The 19,198-nt window shown below is 44.2% G+C and overlaps 2 protein-coding genes across 2 annotated transcripts in view; one reads left to right on the top strand and one right to left on the bottom strand.

The window, feature by feature from the left end:
- The window catches only part of RFC4 (replication factor C subunit 4), a 243,151-nt gene that overhangs the window by 134,431 nt on the left and 89,522 nt on the right, over positions 1–19,198 (top strand). The window lies entirely within an intron of this gene.
- On the bottom strand, positions 11,146–18,412 carry AHSG (alpha 2-HS glycoprotein). The gene is made up of 7 exons (XM_081235169.1): positions 18,112–18,412; positions 15,901–16,011; positions 15,549–15,633; positions 15,014–15,177; positions 13,741–13,842; positions 12,523–12,609; positions 11,146–11,876 (listed from the first exon to the last, which is right to left on the bottom strand). The coding sequence occupies exons 1-7, from the start codon at positions 18,322–18,324 to the stop codon at positions 11,535–11,537; spliced, it is 1,104 nt and encodes a 367-aa protein (XP_081091295.1). The 5' UTR covers positions 18,325–18,412; the 3' UTR covers positions 11,146–11,534.

Below are 19,198 nucleotides of genomic sequence, written 5' to 3'. Positions count from 1 at the left end.
CTTGCATAAAAACTTGCTTCTTTGAGGGTCATGTCACATGGCTGCATCAGCCTCCCTCTCCTGTCCCTGCCATCTTGTGACCTGTTACTCCCTCTGAGCTGGAAAGTCTTAGCTCCTGGTTTACATTCCTGCCCTCCACCCTCACCCTGCTATTATCCAGACAAATTCATCATCCCCAGGGACAACACTCTAGCTTCCTTCTTGTTTGACCACTCTGACTCCAGAGACCAGCACCTAACTCCACGCAGAACTGCTCCACTCTTTGACCACCATGTTTTCTCCCAATTCTATTTCTCCTTACTTCTACTGTTCTAGGACACTTTGGCAAACTACATCCTGAGGGCCAGATGCAGCTCACTGTTAATTCTGTAAATAAAATTTAATTGGGACACAGCCATGCCAATGCATTTATGTATTGTCTATGGCTGATTCTTGTTACAACAGCAGAGTTGAGTAGTTGAGACAGAGACCATAAGGCCCACAAAGCCAAAGGTATTTGTTCTCTGGCTCTTTACAGAAGTTTGCTGACCTCTGTTCTAAGCAAACAAAATAAAATAAAAAGTCTTTTTCTACAAAAGTAATACATGAGCATTGTAAGAACATTCAGGAAATATAGAAAAGTATTGATACAATAAAGAAAAACAACTCCCAGGGACTTTCCTGGCTGTCCAGTGGTTAAGATTCCGCACTCCCAATGCAGGGGGGCACAGGCTCGATCACTGGTCAAAAAAAGAAAGAAAAAGAAAAACAGCTCCCAATATTCTGTAACTCAGATAAAATCACTATTATCAATAATCTTTTGGTGTTTTCCTTCCTATTATTTTGCAGCTTTCATGTCTGTGTGAAGGTACATATGAATGAATATACCTATATATATAAATTATTTATACAAAATTAGGAACATATCATTTTAAAATCTGCCTTTTGATTTCAAAATATATTTTGAATATTTTCCTATATGAATTGCTACTTTCTTGTAATATGATTTTATTTTATTTTTCACAAATAAACCAACTTTAATAGATATTATTTTGTATTTATATAGCACCTTCTTCAAGAACCTTAGATGCTTTACAGACATTATATCTAATTAATCCCCACAACAACCCTGTGAGGTAGGTATTACTCCCATTTTACAACATAGGGAGACTGAAGCACAGAGAAGTTAAGTGACTTGCCCAAGATCACACAGTTAAATTCACTGAAAAGCCAGGACCTGAGTGCCTTAGCCTCCCAACTCCCAGATAAATACCTCATGAGAGAATCTTTAATGAAAAGTAGCTTTAAAGAAAGTATCAAGAGTAGTAGTATGTTATGGAAGTGAGGTTTTTCTACTGCCATCAAGGCAAGAAAAAACCCTACATGGAGGTTAGAGGTGAGACCCATATATTACATTCCCCCCATCTTCCTTTTGCCTAAAGTCTCAGGGCTCCTGTCTCGAGCCAGCTTCTAAAGGTAAAGCAGCCAAGACAGAAGCCATGTGACTTAGAAGTGAGACTTAATTTAGAATATTTACTTTCTGTATAGTAGCGCATGGAGTGAATATAACATAATTTAGTTAGCCAGGCATCATTATAGAAAATTAATTTTGTTTATAACTTTTGCTCTTTCAAATAATGAATTATGAACATTTTTAACTCTTTACTGGCTATAATGAGAAGAGGGTTAGAGTCACCACCTACTGAATGGATAGTACATATACTTATATTGTTATATACATCTGTATATATACACACACATATATAAATGTAATAAGTCAGCATTGTACTTCATATATTCCTAATGGTCCTTGGTTGTTTTGGGGTTTGGGTGGAGAGGTGGGGAAGGGCTAGAGGTGGAATGAGTAATATATGGGAGCACCAGTAATATTTTATGAAAATGATTATTTGGGAAACTAATGTTAAGAGTACTTATCGGGTAGATTACATATTCTTGCTTTAAATCTTAAAGACTTGAAAAAATAGGATTTACCTCGTGATGAATGAAATTCTAATTGCTGGGTGACTGGCTGGGTGTTATGAACCAAAATTGGAAAGATGCAGGGATGAGAGTCAATTTGGAAGAGAAATGCACCAGTTGAAAATACAAGATAGTTACATTTTATTTATTTATTTTTTTGATATTTGTTTATTTGGCTGCACCGGGTCTTAGTTGTGGCCTGCAGGATCTTTGTTGCAGCATGTGGGACCTAGTTGCCCCACAAGGGATCGAACCCGGGCCCCCTGCATTGGGAGTGCAGAGTCTTAACCATTGGACCACCAGGGAAGTCCCAAGATAGTTATATTTTATGATAGTTACATTGCATGATTGTAAGCAGCTCTTTGCAGGAAACCGCCCTCAGCAGGAAGCCCCTTTCCTTGTCACTTTAGCAAAGCTATATTGTAACTAACTTTTAAACCAGGCACCCCCATGCTCTACTGATGTCCAGCCCAAGCACACCTTTCAAATCTTTTAATCAGGCAATACCTTGCCTAACTTGCCGATTCTTTCCGTAGATGAAATAAACAGAAACGAAGAATAAGTAATTAACAGATGACCAGATCTCTTCCCTAGCTTCCCCTTCAGTAATCTCTCAAACTGTGTGACCAAACTGTGTGAACAAGATAACGTTTAGAGGAAGATCACAAGAAGTCAACAAGTCTGCATGCACTGGGGTGATGGCGGTGACTCTGACCCCCTATCTCAATGATTAACTGAGATTACTTCCCTCCTTCCCTTTAAAGCTTTCATGGCCAAGCAGAATCTTTGGAGGTAGTTTTTTGGGGGACACTGAGTCTATCATCTCCCCAGATTGCTGGCACTGTGATTAAAGACAACTTTCCTTTCCATCAACACTTGTGAATTTGATTTTGTAAGCAGCAAGCAGCGGGGCCCAATTCAACAATATGATTTTGAATCATGCAAATGTTAAATAGCGAGATATTAAAATTGCAATAAAGTCTCACTTTATACACAAAATTTGAAACAATTTTTTAAATTTTTTGAAAACAAAATTTGAAACAATTTCCCAAACTTTTAAAAATTGGCCAAAGGCTGAATATTTTTTAAGCAAGTACATTTTTAAAAATTCAGGTATTAAATATTTATTGAACAACTATTATATATCATGAACGTATAAGAAGTGCTGGGGATACATGAACTGATAAATTAGACATGACTGACTACTTATTTTTAAAATGCTACACCCCAAATTGACCAAATGAATCAGATGATTTCACACCAGTGCAAAGTTCAATGGGACATTGATCTGACTGTACACTTTGAGATAAAGGAAGCAATAGATTTTGGGGGGCTATTTATTCCATTCCTTTATTTCCATTGAGAAAATTCTTTTTGCAATGACATTTTTAGAGAGGAGATCTGTTGCAGTTTTCACAGTTACTGTGAATCAGTACAAAGATATTAAAAATGCACTTCAAGCCTCTTGAAGGAAGCATATTTTGCAAATGCTAAAGAAGATTACTATTAACAAAAGGTATTTTAATGATCTTATTTATAGAATCACCCTTATCCAAATATATTGCCATGGTGTCTTATTTAAGAAAAGACTTAATTTTTAGTGACTTCATGAGATCAAATACCTTCCTCCATCTTAAAAATATGTTAGGCAATGATTAGTGAGAGAAATGAATATTAAATGACATTTTTATAAGCATCTTTTTAATCTTAATTTCAACAGGCATCAGACTCATAGTTGATTATGGTTTCATGATTTCAAGTAGTATAGTAAATTAAAATAAAGTCTTATATCACTTATAAGTGGAACCTAAAATATGACACAAATGAACTTATCTACGAAACAGAAGCAGACTCACAAACATAGAAAACAGACTTGTGGTTGCCAAGGGGGAGTGGATTGGGAGTTTGGGATTAGCAGATGCAAACTATTATATATAGCATTGATAAACAACAAGGTCCTACTGTATAGCACAGGGAACTCTATTCAATATCCTGTCACAAACCATAATGGAAAAGAATACGAAAAATAATGTATATATATATATAACTGAATCATTTTGCTGTACAGCAGAAATTAACAGAACATTGTAAATCAACTATACTTCAATAAAATACATTTTAAAAATAAAATACAATCTTATATTTGACCCTAGCTTTTTTTTTTAAACATACAAGCTCCATCCTTTTTTAAATTTAATTTAATTTATTTTTGTCTGCGTTGGGTCTTCGTTGCTGCGCGTGGGCTTTCTCTAGCTGCGGTGAGCGGAGGCTACTCTTCCTTGCAGTGCACAGGCTCTAGACGTGCGGGCTTCAGTAGTTGTGGCACTTGGGCTCAGTAGTTGTGGCTCGCAGGCTCTAGAGTGCAGGCTCAGTAGTTGTGGCACACGGGCTTAGTTGCTCCATGGCATGTGGGATCTTCCCAGACCAGGGCTCGAACCGGCGTCTCCTGCATTGGCAGGTGGATCCTTAACCACTGCGCCACCAGGGAAGCCCACCCTAGCTTTAATATTCACATTTAGAATTCCCAAGACAGATGTCAGTTTGCAGTGCTGTCTAATCTAGTCACTTTATTATTGTTTATACAACCAATCCCAATAGGCCTCCAAAAGAGACACCTGTTATACTGAAATTCTAATTTCCAGTTGCCTGCTGCCATAGCTAATGACTCTAGGATGCAAAACCCTTGAGTCAAGTTGTAATTAGAGACAGAAAAAACCCACTACAAATAAAGGATAGACACACACCTTTTCAAAAAGTCCAGTGAAGTCTGACAATGATTTGATTTAAAAAAGAACACTGGCAGGGCTTCCCTGGTGGCGCAGTGGTTGAGAGTCTGCCTGCCGGTGCGGGGGACACAGGTTTGTGCCCCGGTCCAGGAGGGTCCCACATGCCGCAGAGCGGCTGGGCCCGTGAGCCATGGCCGCTGAGCCTGCGCGTCCAGAGCCTGTGCTCCGCAACGGGAGAGGCCACAACAGCGAAAGGCCCGTGTATCGCAAAAAAAACAAAAAAAACAAAACACTGGCAAATGCTTGCTTTTCATATCACACATACACACACCCATCTGTCTTTAGCTTGAAGCAGAAAAGTAAAATGTCAATTAGAAGCTACTATTGGTGCTATAGTGGATCCATTGGAGTGGATCTAAACCAGAAAGCAGTTGACCTTTATAGAAACATCTACTGTAATTGTCATTTGGAGATTAACGCACAGTAAAAACTGTCTTATAAGCAGCTTTCATAACAGCGAGTACTTGAACTTCTGAACAACTCAATGTACACTAAAATTATTAACTTTTAAAATAATTCTATGGGGGCTTCCCTGGTGGCGCAGTGGTTGAGAGTCCGCCTGCCAATGCAGGGGCCAAGGTTCTGGGTCCAGGAAGATCGCACATGCCGCAGAGCGGCTAGGCCCGTGAGCCATGGCCGCTGGGCCTGCGCATCCCGAGCCTGTGCTCCGCAGCAGAAGAAGCCGCAGCAGTGAGAGGCCCGCGTACCGCAAAAAATAATAATAATAATAATAATTCTATGGTCTCTGAAGACAAATATAAAAAACATCCAAACAAACATGAATTTAGGATGCAAATATCATTCATGTAAAGGCCTATGTTTTTTCTGGCCTTTTTGAACATTTATCCTGTGACCAAAATTTTGTCTCATCCACTCTGAAATACATATTATAGGAGGATGAATAAGCAGTTTTAAAGTACTAGAAGAGCAAAGGAATTCTTCTAAGGTTAGTTCTTCAAAATCCAAGAGCCTTAAGAAAAACATGATGCTGCTGGGGAAATGGCGCTGATAGACTTGCTCTAGGCAGGGTTTCCACAAACTTTCAACTTGTAAAAAACACAATTATCTGTGAAGTGCAATAAAGCAAAGCACAACAAAACAAGGTATGCCTGTAAGCCTGGACACTTCTGCCACATCAGCTCTTCAGGGACAAGCCAGAGAGCTTCTTCCATCAACTGTCTCAAAACTGGGGTAGGAATGGGCCGTGCAGGCTCTGGGTTTAGCTTGGCTACTCTATCCCAAAAGGAACAGTACATGTTTTTAGGAACACTAAGGGACCCTTTTCTCTTTCATAGTTATGCCACTGGTACCTCTGCAAGGGACTTCATATGTCTCTCAAAGGTATCTGCATGCCAAATTAGAAATCCTATTTGCATACTCCAGTGAAGATTAACTAGCCTGTCACAGATATTTTATTTCTTTGATGGTTGTCGGGCTGCACCCCAGAGGCCTGCAAGCCCTGTGCTTGCCCAGCTTCAAGACTGAGGAAAGAGCCCAGAGTCAGCAACAGAGACATCAGTGGTCTGATGGATGGGGGAGCTTACATGCCGGAAGCAAGGTCCTGGAGCGACACCCCACTGTATGGGGTGGACGGCCAGGCAGGAAGTAGCTGCAGGCTTCGCTCTGGGGAGGACTAGGGAGGCTCTCAGTTACGGGGAAATTGATGTCAGCTTCGCTCAGGTTACCAGGGAAAGCAGCAGAGGAGCTGGCCCTCTAAACTCCTGTTAGCCCCCCCGGGCTAAGTACTTTCCTGGGGCAGAGGTTTTCCCTTTGCTAAACTATCAAGGGGTAGCCATTCCAAGCTAAATATTAGAATAATCACTATCTCTGGTGGGGGAGGGTGGGAAGTCTGTCGGTATTTTCTGACTAGGGTCTACAATTATGGGGGAAGATTTAGGGGGAAGGTCAGTTAAGTGAGTAGGGTGTAGGTGAAGTGGGGACTGGTCAAGCAGGGGAGGTACAGAGAACCTCTAAGCAAGTACATTGTAAACCTTGTTTACAACATTGCCATATGACTGTCCCATGTAAGAGAAATACCCATCACCCTTTGTCAATATCGTTGGAACCACTTTTTTTTCATGTGCAGCAAAATTTCCATGAGTGATTTTGATGATCACTATTCTATTACTCTAATGTTCACTGTTATTTTAGTTGTAAATATTTCTATTATCTTAACACCCACCAAATATTGTTAATTGGTGGTGGTGGTACAGTACTGAAAAATACACCTGAAATTCAGTAACTTTGGAAGATGAGGCAGATGTAATTAAAAAGCCACTAAGAAGGCAAGTAAATGAGACACATGCAATGCTATTAATTTAGGAGCAAGCATTCTGCCAAATATTAAAGATGATGCTGAGAAAATATAGGGCTGCATTAATGCAAAAATGAGCATAAGCACAGTAGATTTAACAGCTCCATAACTCATCCTTTCTAATTTATGTTTACTCTTAGGAAGAAATTTTTCTAGAATATGCACATTTTGAAGACTGCTAAGTCTTCAGGTATGCATCTCTTAGATCAAATAAATCATGTAGGAAACTGTTCTAGGTAAATTCAAGTGACGAAATCCTGGAGACGTTTGAAAATGCAATGTTAAAATACGAAAAAGGCCCAAGCTGGAGCTGTAAAGTTAGAAGTTCTCCATGTAAGATCAAGAGTTTCAATCATGAGAAAGGATGGACTTGCCAAACAGAGAGTACACATTTAAGAGAGGGTCAAGGACATAATCTTCTGAAGCCACCAAATTCAGAGGACAGGAAGAGGAAGCAGATAGGGAGGACCCTTACTGAGAACCTAGAACGTGTCAAGAAGGTTCCAAGCATATACTTCTAGCATCGCATTTAATCCTCCCTACACCCCTGCCAGACTGTTGTATACACCTGGTTGTATAATGAGGGCCATAAGAAATGAAAGGTGAATCAGCTTAGCCCAGACAGTGCGGGTCTGTCAGATTAAGGCATGGGTTAGCCTGACATAGAAAAATCAACTGCACAATTTCAAGATAGAGAGGAGGGAAACTGAGGTAACTCAGATGAAATGAACCAGTGCCCTCTGTCTCAGTAAATGACACCAGCATCTACCCAGTTTGCAAAGCCACAAATCCAGGAGTTACCTTTCACCTGTCCTGTCCTTCTCTTACCCCCTCATCAAATCCATCAGCAGGTCCTAGGACTTCTACCTGAAGTTATATCCTTATCTTTAAACCACATCTGCTGTCCACAACCTTAGACTAAGGTACACTTATCTCTCCCCTAGAAAGCTCCAGTCACTTCCTATTCTGTGGCTACTCTTTCTGAGATGCAACCCATTTTCCCTACAGCAACTAACAACGTAACATGAATGCTATCAACATTTGGGGTATTAATTAATCATTGTTCATTGTTGGGACTTCATTCTGGGAATGTCCTGTCCATTTCAGAATATTTAGCATCCCTGGCCTCTGTCCAGTAGCGTCCCAAGGAAATGCCTCCCTTTACTTCCAAATGTCCCTGGGTGCAGGGTCGGAAAGGGGATAATACTGTTCCACCCCACCTCCCGCCATCCCCAGGTCGAGAACCACCGAGCCTCAGTGATCTCTTAAGGTATATCAGTTTATGCCACTGCTTTGCTTAAACCTTTAGTGGCTTCCCACTGCATTGAGAATAACGCCCTAACTCCTGAGGATCTCAAGGCTGTTCATGACCTGCCCCCATTTGCTTCTTCAACCTCATTTGCTTCTTCAACCTCATTTCCTATAGCCGTCCTCTTTCTCCTCTTCAAGCTGCTTCAATCCAGCTTCCTTCCTCATCCTTAGCCACAGCAACCTGTTTCCTGCCTCTAGGCCTTTGTGCCTGCTATTCCCCTGGAATAGCTTCTCCCTTGGCTCTTCTTGACTAGCCCTTCTCTTTTTCTTCAGGACTAGGCACCAATGATAATGTAGGTGTGAGGCTGCCAGTGGCCATCCTGGCTAAGACTGAAGGCAAGCACTGATGACAGACAGAAAAAGGGAAGGAAGGAAGAAGGGAGGGAGGGAGAGGGAGAGAAGGAGGGAGGGAGAGAGGGAGACAGAGAGAGAGAGAGAGAGAGAATGGAAATGATAGCTTTTGACCCCCTGGATTCCGCTGTGCCCTAGGTAAGACTCATCCATTTGAATTCCCAGTACACAGGCAGTGACATTTCCCTTTCTACTTAAGCTGCTTTGGGTTGGGTATGTACCACCTGCCATGGAAAACACTGACTACACCTGTGTGTAGCAAGGGTGGAAAGCGGACTAGTCTCTTTTAGTACTGGGTGAAAGGTGTGTTTTCAGGATTCCGTTGCAAGCTCCCTTAAAGAAGGTCTAGGCTCTTTGGCAGAGTTGCCCAAACCATTTCCAGCTCTCCACTAAATATCTCCCATAGCCCCCACCCCATCATATCTTTTTCTCTTTCTTCTTCTTCCATCTCTTCCCATCTTTTGCCCCAAGGACGCTCAAAAATCCTCTTTCCTGGAAAAGAAATCTTCCCTCTACCCAGTTAACCTGAGGCAGGAGAACAGATGGGCTCCAGGCTAGACATTTACAGCTACCTTCCTGTTCATATTTATTGAGGTAGGAGATAGATGGGTTACAGGCTTGATATTTTTGCAACCGGCCTCCTGTTTATACCGCGAGATAGAAATGACAAGAGGAACTGGGTAAATAGCTGGACTTTGTCTCCTGTGGACACTTTAAGATAACAGTAATGGCAGGGGCAGAGAGGGGCTTAGCCCTGCTCAGGTAAAAAATCAAGAGATCACATATTTCTCATCCTTGGAGTCAGGGAGACCTCAACGGCACATGCACAGAAAGGCTCCTCGAGGGTCAAAAAGAGTTGGGGGGGACGCCAGACTATAAGTTTTGCTAACTTCCCAGGGACCCTCGCACTGAAATCCATCTTGGCTAAAGGATGCACACGCACATAGGGAAGGACCCTGAGACTAATCAGCTATGGGGGCAAAACAAGATGACTGGCCAGAGGAAAACAAAGACCAGGAAGACTGCCCCCTTACAAATGATTTAAACTTCCCGAAGGCGTCACTCTCTGTGAGCTTGCCCGTGAGTCTCTCTGCATGATTCTGCTTTTCTAATAAACGCCTTACTCTCCTTTCTACCTTCTGTCTCCTTGTCAAATTTTTTTTTCAAGGCAGACAAGAACTGGGGCCCAGACTATAGCCACAGCTTCTCGTGGTCTAGGGGTCAGGACTTGACGCTCTCACCGCCGCAACCAGGTTTCCATCCCTGGTCAGGAAACGAAAGCCTCACTGCAAGCTGCCCCTCTCTGCTGTGTCTGTCCAAAATCAATCCTTTTAGATTACATCCTCTCTCTCCCACCCTTCACCATCAAACTGCTTAAAAGAGATTACACACTCCCCTCCATTTTCTCATCATCTCCACCAGATAACCCTGCCACCAGGCTTTTATACTCACCCTTCTAGTGAAATTGCATCTGCCAATGGTCACCATCACCTCCTAGTTGGTCAACTAACCCATGGCCTTTTCTTGGTCCTCACTCTTATTGCTCTTTCTGCAGCATTTAGCCTAGCTGACCATGCCTTCCGCATGTCCCCTGGCTTCTGAGATACCTAAAGGTTTTCCTACCTTCCTGGCCGTTCTTTCTGGTTATTGGGGCAAAACCTCTAGGCAAGAGTGATAAAGTGAGTGCCAATGCTTGATTCAATCTCCTTGGTTCAAGTGAAGCCACTCAACTGGTTATTAGTCCTACTCCTTTAAAATTTCACCTGAAAGGGCCCATCACTTAGGTTGCTCAGAAAAACCTAATGCTAGTAGATAAAAATTGAAGTGGTCTAGGCACCATTCTATAATGGGACGTGTTTATTTCTTTATGCTCTCTGAACACTTGGATAGTATCTACAAATGTCCACTGGATTTACCTGTCCAGGTATCCCTCCTCTATTCATACTATACACCAGAACTTTAACTTGAGGTCTTAAAATGGATTGGCTAGAAAGACCAATCCTGCATCATAAAATGAAGTATATATAGTACAATTAACAGTTATTTTAAGCATAAATAATGAACAGATATAATTAAAGTGAGGCTCCTGTGTTAATTGTTGATCCTTCCCTACCTGGGTATTGGGGGAAACTAATGGTTGGTTTGTCTGTACAAAGTTCAGGCACTTGATCCCAATTTAGTGATATTTTCTGACCATTATGAAATGAAAAGAATTATTTTCTTATAAGGAAATGATCAGATCTTATGAGTTATGAGCAGATCCTAGTCTCACTTTTTCCTGTGTGTAGTAATATAGCAAATTTTTGTTCTATTTTGTTCCTATTTTCACTTTGATTTTGATTAGGAACACTTGTGGTGTGGTTGCTGGCAAGACAGGCCACACACACATGAGCTTGGATGAAGTAGGCAATAATCATGACCACATTTCAGCTTAGAACCTTCTTTTTTAAGGAAGGTCCTTCAGGCATTTTTATTAACAAGCAGATATAAACTTGGCAAGAGTACCTTTCAAAATCACAGTTCCAATTATTTTTGTGAGGTCAAGAGAAAGTAGAGAACACAATGGTGGTGGCTTAGCATCAAAACAATAACAATCAAGTTGCTGACCTTATGCTTCCATCAAACATAACTATCACCCGCTCTGTTCCCTGACCTCTGAAGGATGAGGAGAAGCTGGCATTCAAGACTTGACATTAATCTAGACCACACGTAGCACTTGCTTTGATAGCAGACACAGCTCCCACCCATACCCATACTTGGACAAAATGGTGGCCATGTTCTCTGTGCCAAACCTTCTCATCTCTGACCATCTTCTAGACCTTGAAGTATCTGAGTCTCCCCGGGCAAGGGCGGACCACTGGAACTGGACCTTCAGGAGCAGGAATGCTAGGCTGTGCCACCTTGGGTGTCTTCTCCACGTGAAACGCTTCACCTGAGGCTGACTCCACTGAGGCCACACCCGAGAAGGCGTGGCGCAGGTCGTAGTGCGCTGGGTGCACCGGTGGGGACATCGGGGGAGCTGCCACGGCCCTGGGTCCCACCACCAGGGAGGCCGCGGGCAGGCCAGCTGGAAAAAGCGGTGGCCCAGCCGAGCCCGGTGCAGTGGTGAAGGGCCCTGCTTCGGCGCCGTCTGGTTGGGGCTGCGGGAGCACAGGCTGGAGAGAGGATCGTTTCCTTAGGTTAGCTGCCTTTCTCTTCCTTCCAGGTGGAACCCCACCCAATTCTCTCACAGTACTAATTTTTATTTGCAAGGAATCTGGCAAAAAAGAACTACCTAGGTACAAGGGATGGTCATCAGGGCTCCAGGGGAGGGGTAACTGGCCTCCGGTAGCCCCTTTCTCACCAGTTGTGTTGGGGATGGTAGACTTACACTCTTCCACGAGCAAAAGAACCCCACCTTATGGCTAACCTTCACCAGTAGCTTCACCCTCTTTTTCACCTACACCTGCAGCCACAGGGAGCTGTGAGACAGATCTGGCCACCTGGACTCTGCAACTCAGAAAACCACGCCCACTTCCCCCTCCTCTCCCCGCCCCCACTCCCAAGCTAGAAATAAAGCACGTGGCCTTGCCAATTGCACACTAGGGAGGTTCTGCCCTGTAACCACCAGTTCGTGGGAGGGGAGGGCATGGCTGAAACAACCTTTTGTTTTTTGATGATTTCACATTCCCTGGCGCTATTTATATGGTGGGGCTCAAAAGGACAGGCAGCAAATGCCCTGAAATTACTAATGCACCGCAGAAAGGTGAAGGGGTCATTGTATTCTGAAGATAAGGGCAAGTGCATCCATGACGCCCTTACCTGTGTTTGGAACACCGTGCAGGTCACTGCAACATCTTCCCCACCAGCAACCTTCTCAGTGACTCTCCCCTTACAGAAGCCATATTGCTGCCCACAGAAAGAGAGGAGTTATTTGAACCAGTTCAGAAAGTGGACTTCTCTCCCAGTTTCACTTATACTCCAACACATCAAGGGAAAAACACTTAAATTCTTAATTCCTTTTTTTAAAAAAACCTTTTTCCTAAAGTGTATGGTTTCTGCTTATATTTTATATTGAATGTAGAAAATACAGAAAAGCTTTGGGAATGAGAGAGATCACCCATAATCTCAGAAATGGTGGTGACCCAGGAGAACTTCTGTTCACATCTATGTATTTCTTTCTTATTTTTAACTACTATTAAATATCATTTAAAAATTGGCATCACTGGGGCTTCCCTGGTGGTGCAGTGGTTGAGAGTCCGCCTGCCAAGGCAGGGGACATGGGCTCGTGCCCCGGTCCGGGAAGATCCCACATGCCTTGGAGCGACTGGGCCCGTGAGCCATGGCCGCTGAGCCTGCGCGTCCGGAGCCTGTGCTCCGCAACGGGAGAGGCCACAGCAGTGAGAGGCGGCCCGCGTACTGCAAAAAATAAAAAATAATAAAAAAAAAAAAATTGGCATCACTGACTACACCATTTTGTATACTGTGTTTTTCATGTGCTATAATGATAGCATTCTCTTATATCATTCCTTATTCTTTGAAAGTGTAATTTTCATGTCTGTATAATTTTCTATTTACTAATGTGCCATATTTTATTCAATGATTCCCTCCTTTTGGACATTCAGATCTTCTGGGGTCATTTTGTACCTGTCATAAATCATCTTTATAGATATATTCTGTCAAACACGATCTCTTTAGGCTAAATTCCTAGAAGTGGACATTACTGGCTTAAGGACTTGAAAGATTTCATATCAGAGGTCTATCTAGAAAATCTACACTTTATACTCCCAATGGCCTGACATGACTCATCTTAATTAGGAAACAGCCTCTCTAACTCCAGGGGCCTCCACTGGGTGAGAAGATCTGGTGATAGCTCTTAAGCAGGGGAGATGACACCCCAGTGGATGGCCTGGGACGACCCAGCCTCACAGGGAGTGGGTATTTTGCATTTCTCTTTTCTGCAGCCCCAAGATACGAATATGCTCTAAGGTTGCTCTGTTCCATGACTGGCTTTACCAACCCAATGCCTAGCCCGCTCACCTTTTCTGCCAGCAGGTTGCACTTGGCTGGGTCCACGACCTCTTTAGCAACACAGTCAGTGGCAGCCACTGCAAACTCCACAGAGACAGAAGCTGGAAGAGGCTGATGAGGATAAATGAAAATTTTCATGAAGCAACATGACTTAGCATGAAAAAGGCTGGTAAGGAGAGGCCAGAGGGAAGTAGCGAGGGCCATGGCATTGCACAGTCCAGGAAGCACGGTTCACGGAGACCACACTGTGTGGCCAGGAAACATGCCCCCGGTGGCTTACATAGGGCTTACAGTGAGACATTGGGTTTTTGAAGGGCTTGCATGCAGAAGCTGGGGTTGCCTGAAGGAGGTGCAGGTATCCACTGCCCATCATTCAGAGCAGAGGTGAGTTTTCAGGTAGAAAGCAGGAACCCAGAGGGCTGACCTTACACCGACCTGAGTGGGAACCCTGCCTCCTGCCAACTTCCCTATTGGGGTTGCACTTTGAGACCCAAGGCTCAGGTTACTCCAAGATGGGGTGGGAAAGTAAAGAAATTAATTCCTCTCCCACGTATTTTAGACAGCAGGATCAAATGAAAAATATAAATGAAAGTACAGAAGATACTTATGCTTTTCTATCTTATAGTTCTTGGAGAATATGGACACTTACAATAATAAAATATCTGTTATTTGTTATAGTCTGGGGCGGAGGTGTTCTGAGAATTGCATATTCTGGTTAATAGAATTACTATCTATAGTGTATTTCCCAGTATGCCATGGCTGGCATCCAGAATACCAGTTTTTAAAAATATTAGAATTCCATTGCATTCAAATGTCCTAACCCAACCACGGTACAATTAGGTTTTTTTTTTTTCAGTGATTCAAAGGCATTTTAGGATCCTGCCATTATATGTAAGTATGCCCATGCCTTTGTAAGTATCAATTACAAGAGTGCTGTAGATGTTCCGTGGTGATGGGTGATGGCGATGTGGAGACCCATGAATTTACAGTGGGTGCTTCTGGATAAAGTGAGAACTTCCACCCCGGTGTTAACTGGAACCAAGGAACTGGGGACACACAGCATCTGGCTGTTTTGTGTTGAAGTGGCTTAGGTGGGGGATGTGCTGAGGGTCCTCGGAGTCCTTAGGACACTCAGGACCCTTTCTTTCCCTTTTCTCCCACCACCCTTGTTGACTTCCCGTGGCTGCCCCTGCACCTGCTCCGTCCCTCACCCCTGCTTCACCACGTCCACTCCCAAAGTGCCACCAAACTGCCCAAACCGTCAGCAGGGTCTCAGTCTTACCACAAATTGAGCCCGAGAAATTTCCACAAGCTGAAAGTAGGAGCCGTTTTTCTGGGCGTTGAAGGCAGCCAGCGCGGCCTCTACTGCGTGCACCACCCGGCTGTCGTTGAGCGGGGCCAGTAGGGGGCAGTCTGGACACACCTTGTGCACGTCCTCGATCGAGTCTGCGCACAGAGCGAAGAAATCAACTTGGCTCGGGCTGTAATTCTCTGCGGCATTTGCCCCCGCTCTGCTTATTTGAAAGGGCTAAAACATGCTCCAAATGGCTGCAGGAGGATTCTCTGCCTCTTACTAAACCTTCGGGTGGCTCCTGCCATGCTGGCATTGTTGCAGAAGCCCCTCTCACCAAGGAGCGATTTTCACCTCCAATGAGAACAGCTCCTTAAAACACAGTTTTGAAGTCCCCAAACCCAGGAAACTTGGCTTCTTTTCATCACCAACAAAGTGGCTAGAACTACTTCTGTTGAAAACAATTCAGGTTCCCTCCTCACTCTCTCTACCAGGTAACTATAATAAGAATAATAATCATCTCTACCTGGACTGGAATCACATTTTGCGTACAACACGGAAAACTGTCCGTCCTGTTTCAGCACATTGAAATCGCAGTCTCCTTCCACCGCCTGGAGAAATAAACCCACAGTGAGGGCGCAGGAGGAGGGCTGACCTCTCACTTCTCACGGTGGGGGGGATGGTGGCGGGGGGACGTGGATGTCAAAGGTGAGCCTCACAAAATCTCCTTCACTGGGTGATGTTGAAACATGACACTGGTTTCGCACGGAGTGGGAGTACGATAAAAAGGTGATTTGTAAAAATCAGCCCCAGGGAAGGCGCCATCAATTGGCAATTTTAGCTGCCCCCGTGGCAGTCGCCCTAAGAGGGGCACTCACGTGCTCTTTCAGCTGCCTCACGCTGCAGTTTGCCAGGGGAGTGGGGTCCAGTACATGGCAGGTGGTTTCCAGTGTGTCTATTTCAAGTTCAAACACCTCTCCCGTGGGCCGCTGTGGAGACAGAGAATGAAGAGGTGAGCAGTCTAATCCTGCTGAGCGGGTCCAAGGGTGAGCCCCTACTGGGTTTGAACCCACCCCCTGTTGGAGAGGTAAGAAAGAAGGGGGCGTGGCCTTGGACTGGTTGATGGAAGCACAGCCATCACGCTAAGCTGTATCTGGAAGCTAAAAGTGAATGTTGATACTTACTTAATTTTAAAAATTTCACCCTTCAAGCAGTACTTTGAAAAAGTCAGCTTTGGACTTTTCTCAGTCAAGCAGCGAAGTAAGTTGGTGTAGGATAATAACTTACTGTCTCTCTTTTATCTTCTTCATCCCTCCCTCTACTTCTTCCTTCCTTCCTTCTCAACATCTACTTTCCTTCCTTCCCCATTTTCTTTTCCTTCCTAAAGGAAAAGTTGTTGTCTGTGGCTCTTTGTCTTTTAGCTTGTAGATGCCTGGATGAAAAGTTGCTGTTCCCTACTGCCCCCTGCTGGTAATGAGAGGGAAGCGTGAGCCTCCCTCTGATGGAGGAAGCAGTGTGTCAGTCGGTCACTAGCACAGAGGGAAGGAGCAGCGGGTAAGGAGGTGATAGGGGAGCTTGTATGACTCCTTGGAGTTGTTCCTGCCAGTTCACCTGTTTCTGTATCCTTTCTTCAAAGCCCGGAAAAATCCAGAAGGTACGAGTATGGCTATTTTTTCTTTCAGCCCAGCTCTGCTTGTCTCTCATGTCTGTTCTGCGTGATTCACTAGTACCTGAAGCCTCAAAATCTCCTTTCCTGGAGGAAGCTGTGTTTTATGATGTGCAGATATGCCCAAATTAACTTCCTGAAAACACTCAGAGCTAGTGAATAGGAGCCTGGGGCTCCTGGGTTTCTCCAACCCTGCTGTTAGTGAAAACTGCAGTGTTGTTCCTTCTTTCCCTCAAATATGCACATTGTGAATTGATCAGTGCTTCCTCTGAATCACCATTGTACTTCACTATGGTTGCAGAACTCCTAAAATCCATCTGGGACAATCCTGATTTCAAATATTTTGTCCCATTGTGAGATCAGATGTCCATGAGTCAGTCCAGACATCCTGAGGTTTGCCTTATTTTCCTTCCTAGATTGTGAATCTCTTGTGGACACTATGTCTTTCTCACCTTTGTATTAGGTTGCGTCATTAAAATGCCAATATTTGACTGCTTTTATTATACAAAACTGACTACTTCATATGAGTCAACTTAGCATCTCCCATAGTGTCTGACACTGGTTCTTGCCCATGGAAGGCTTGTAATCAGTGTTGACTGAAAGAATTATCTTTCATCAGCTATAAAATCTAATTTCAAAATAGGCAATAGATGGTTGTCTTTTCCCCACCTCTCCAAATCACTCAGCTGACCCCCAAGGCACACATTTCCCAGCTTGATCATCATTGTCACCAGCTTCAGGCTGCATTGGTTTCTTGTCTAGCATGTGAGGGGGTGAATCCTTTCATGCCAAGATTTCTCATTGGGATGTGGGTACCTTTCTTGGGGAGGCAGCTTGTGTAGAGGAAGGAACACAGTTCTGGAATTGAATCCTAGCCTGTTGCTTACTATTTTATGACCTTGGGTAAAAAAATGCCCTAATATGTCAGAGCCTTGGTTTCCTCATGTAAGACAAGGACAATACCCCACAGGACTGGGAGTGGGGTGAGAGAGGGGTTAAGGAGATGATATATGTGAAAGGGCCTGGCACATAGTAGGCACTTATCAAATGCACGTTTCATTCACTCTCAGTCTTTATCTAGAGAAACAGAACCAAAGGAAAAGAAGTGATTTCCAGTCAGTGGTAGTTCAGAAACTAGAATCCAGTCTCTGGTCCTAGTTTTTCTAGAAAACCACACTTTCTACCTGTGATCCTCAAAATATCATTCAAAGCCTTTCCCTCTCCTCCTGCCCCCATCCAGCACCCTCCTGGAGACCCCTGACCACAGTACAGAATGTCTCCTCTCTTCCCTCCGCCTGTCCTCTCCCTCCCTCCTGGGAGGAATCAGGGCGTTTCCATTCTGCGATTTCATTTGTGCTGGGAGGTGGGCTCTTAGAGACACCCAGCTGAGCCCCACCCCCTCCTACACAGCAGGTTCACTTACCCGCTGCCACACCTTCACACTGTCAATCTGGTTTAAGATGTGCTTGTAACCATGAGGAAGGTGCTTATTGATGTAGTCCACGGCCGCCAGGGCTGCTTGCTCTGTTTCTGGTTCATCACAGGCTGGTTCCCTATAACCCGGAATCAGGCTATGCGGGACAGAGCGGCAGCCACAGAGCTGAGCAAGGCAAAGGAGCAGGACGAGACGCTTCATGGTTGCCCCGGAGAGGTCCTGGCAGGTCGGCAGGCAGGTAGCTGGAGGCTTCGGGCCCAACCCAGGTGCTCTGCTGGAAAAGGCAGACTGGTGGAGGGTCCAAAGGCCCTTTATTTGCTGGAGCCTGTGGAAGAATTGCGTAAAGATGTGGGATGATTTCTGTTCTGGTTCCAAAAAAAGCCCCCGCAAACATCAGTCCTGGAAAAGCAAACAGGTTAAGACATCACTGGTCCCCCTTTAGCAGAAATCTGCCAGAGTCAGTGCTTGCTTGGGGGTGGGTGGGGGCAGATTGGGGGGTGGGCTGGGGAGATGCTCCAGAGTCGGCTTGGAACATGGTAACAGCAGCAAAGAGATGAGGCAGCTGAGAGGATGAGGTGAGCACCAAGGAGAGGAGGGGCTGGCACAGCTGGCCCTGGAGTGCTGTGGATTTGGCAGCAGAGGGAGTGCCCTCTACTGTAAGCTGAGCACGCCGTGGGGTCCATGTGGGGAGAAGTAGGGATGTTCAGCAATTTTTTTTTTTTAATTGGAGCATAGTTGCTTTACAATATTGTGTCAGTTTATACTGTACAGCAAAGTGAATCAGCTATACATATACATATATCTCCTCTTTTTAGGATTTCCTTCCCATTTAGGTCACCACAGAGCACTGAGTAGAGTCCCCTATGCTATACAGTAGGTTCTCATTAGTTATCTATTTTATACATACTATCAATAGTGTATATATGTCAATCCCAATCTCCCAATTCATCCCACCACCACCCCCTTTCCCCCTTGATATCCATATGTTTGTTCTCTATGTCTGTGTCTCTATTTCTGCTCTGTAAATAAGAACGTCTACACCAATTTTTTCAGATTCCACATATATGCATTAATA

This window comes from Mesoplodon bidens, assembly GCF_964165515.1.
Source record: "Mesoplodon bidens genome assembly, chromosome: 5".
Lineage (NCBI taxonomy): Eukaryota > Metazoa > Chordata > Mammalia > Artiodactyla > Ziphiidae > Mesoplodon > Mesoplodon bidens.
This window is presented reverse-complemented; position numbering and strand designations above follow the sequence as displayed.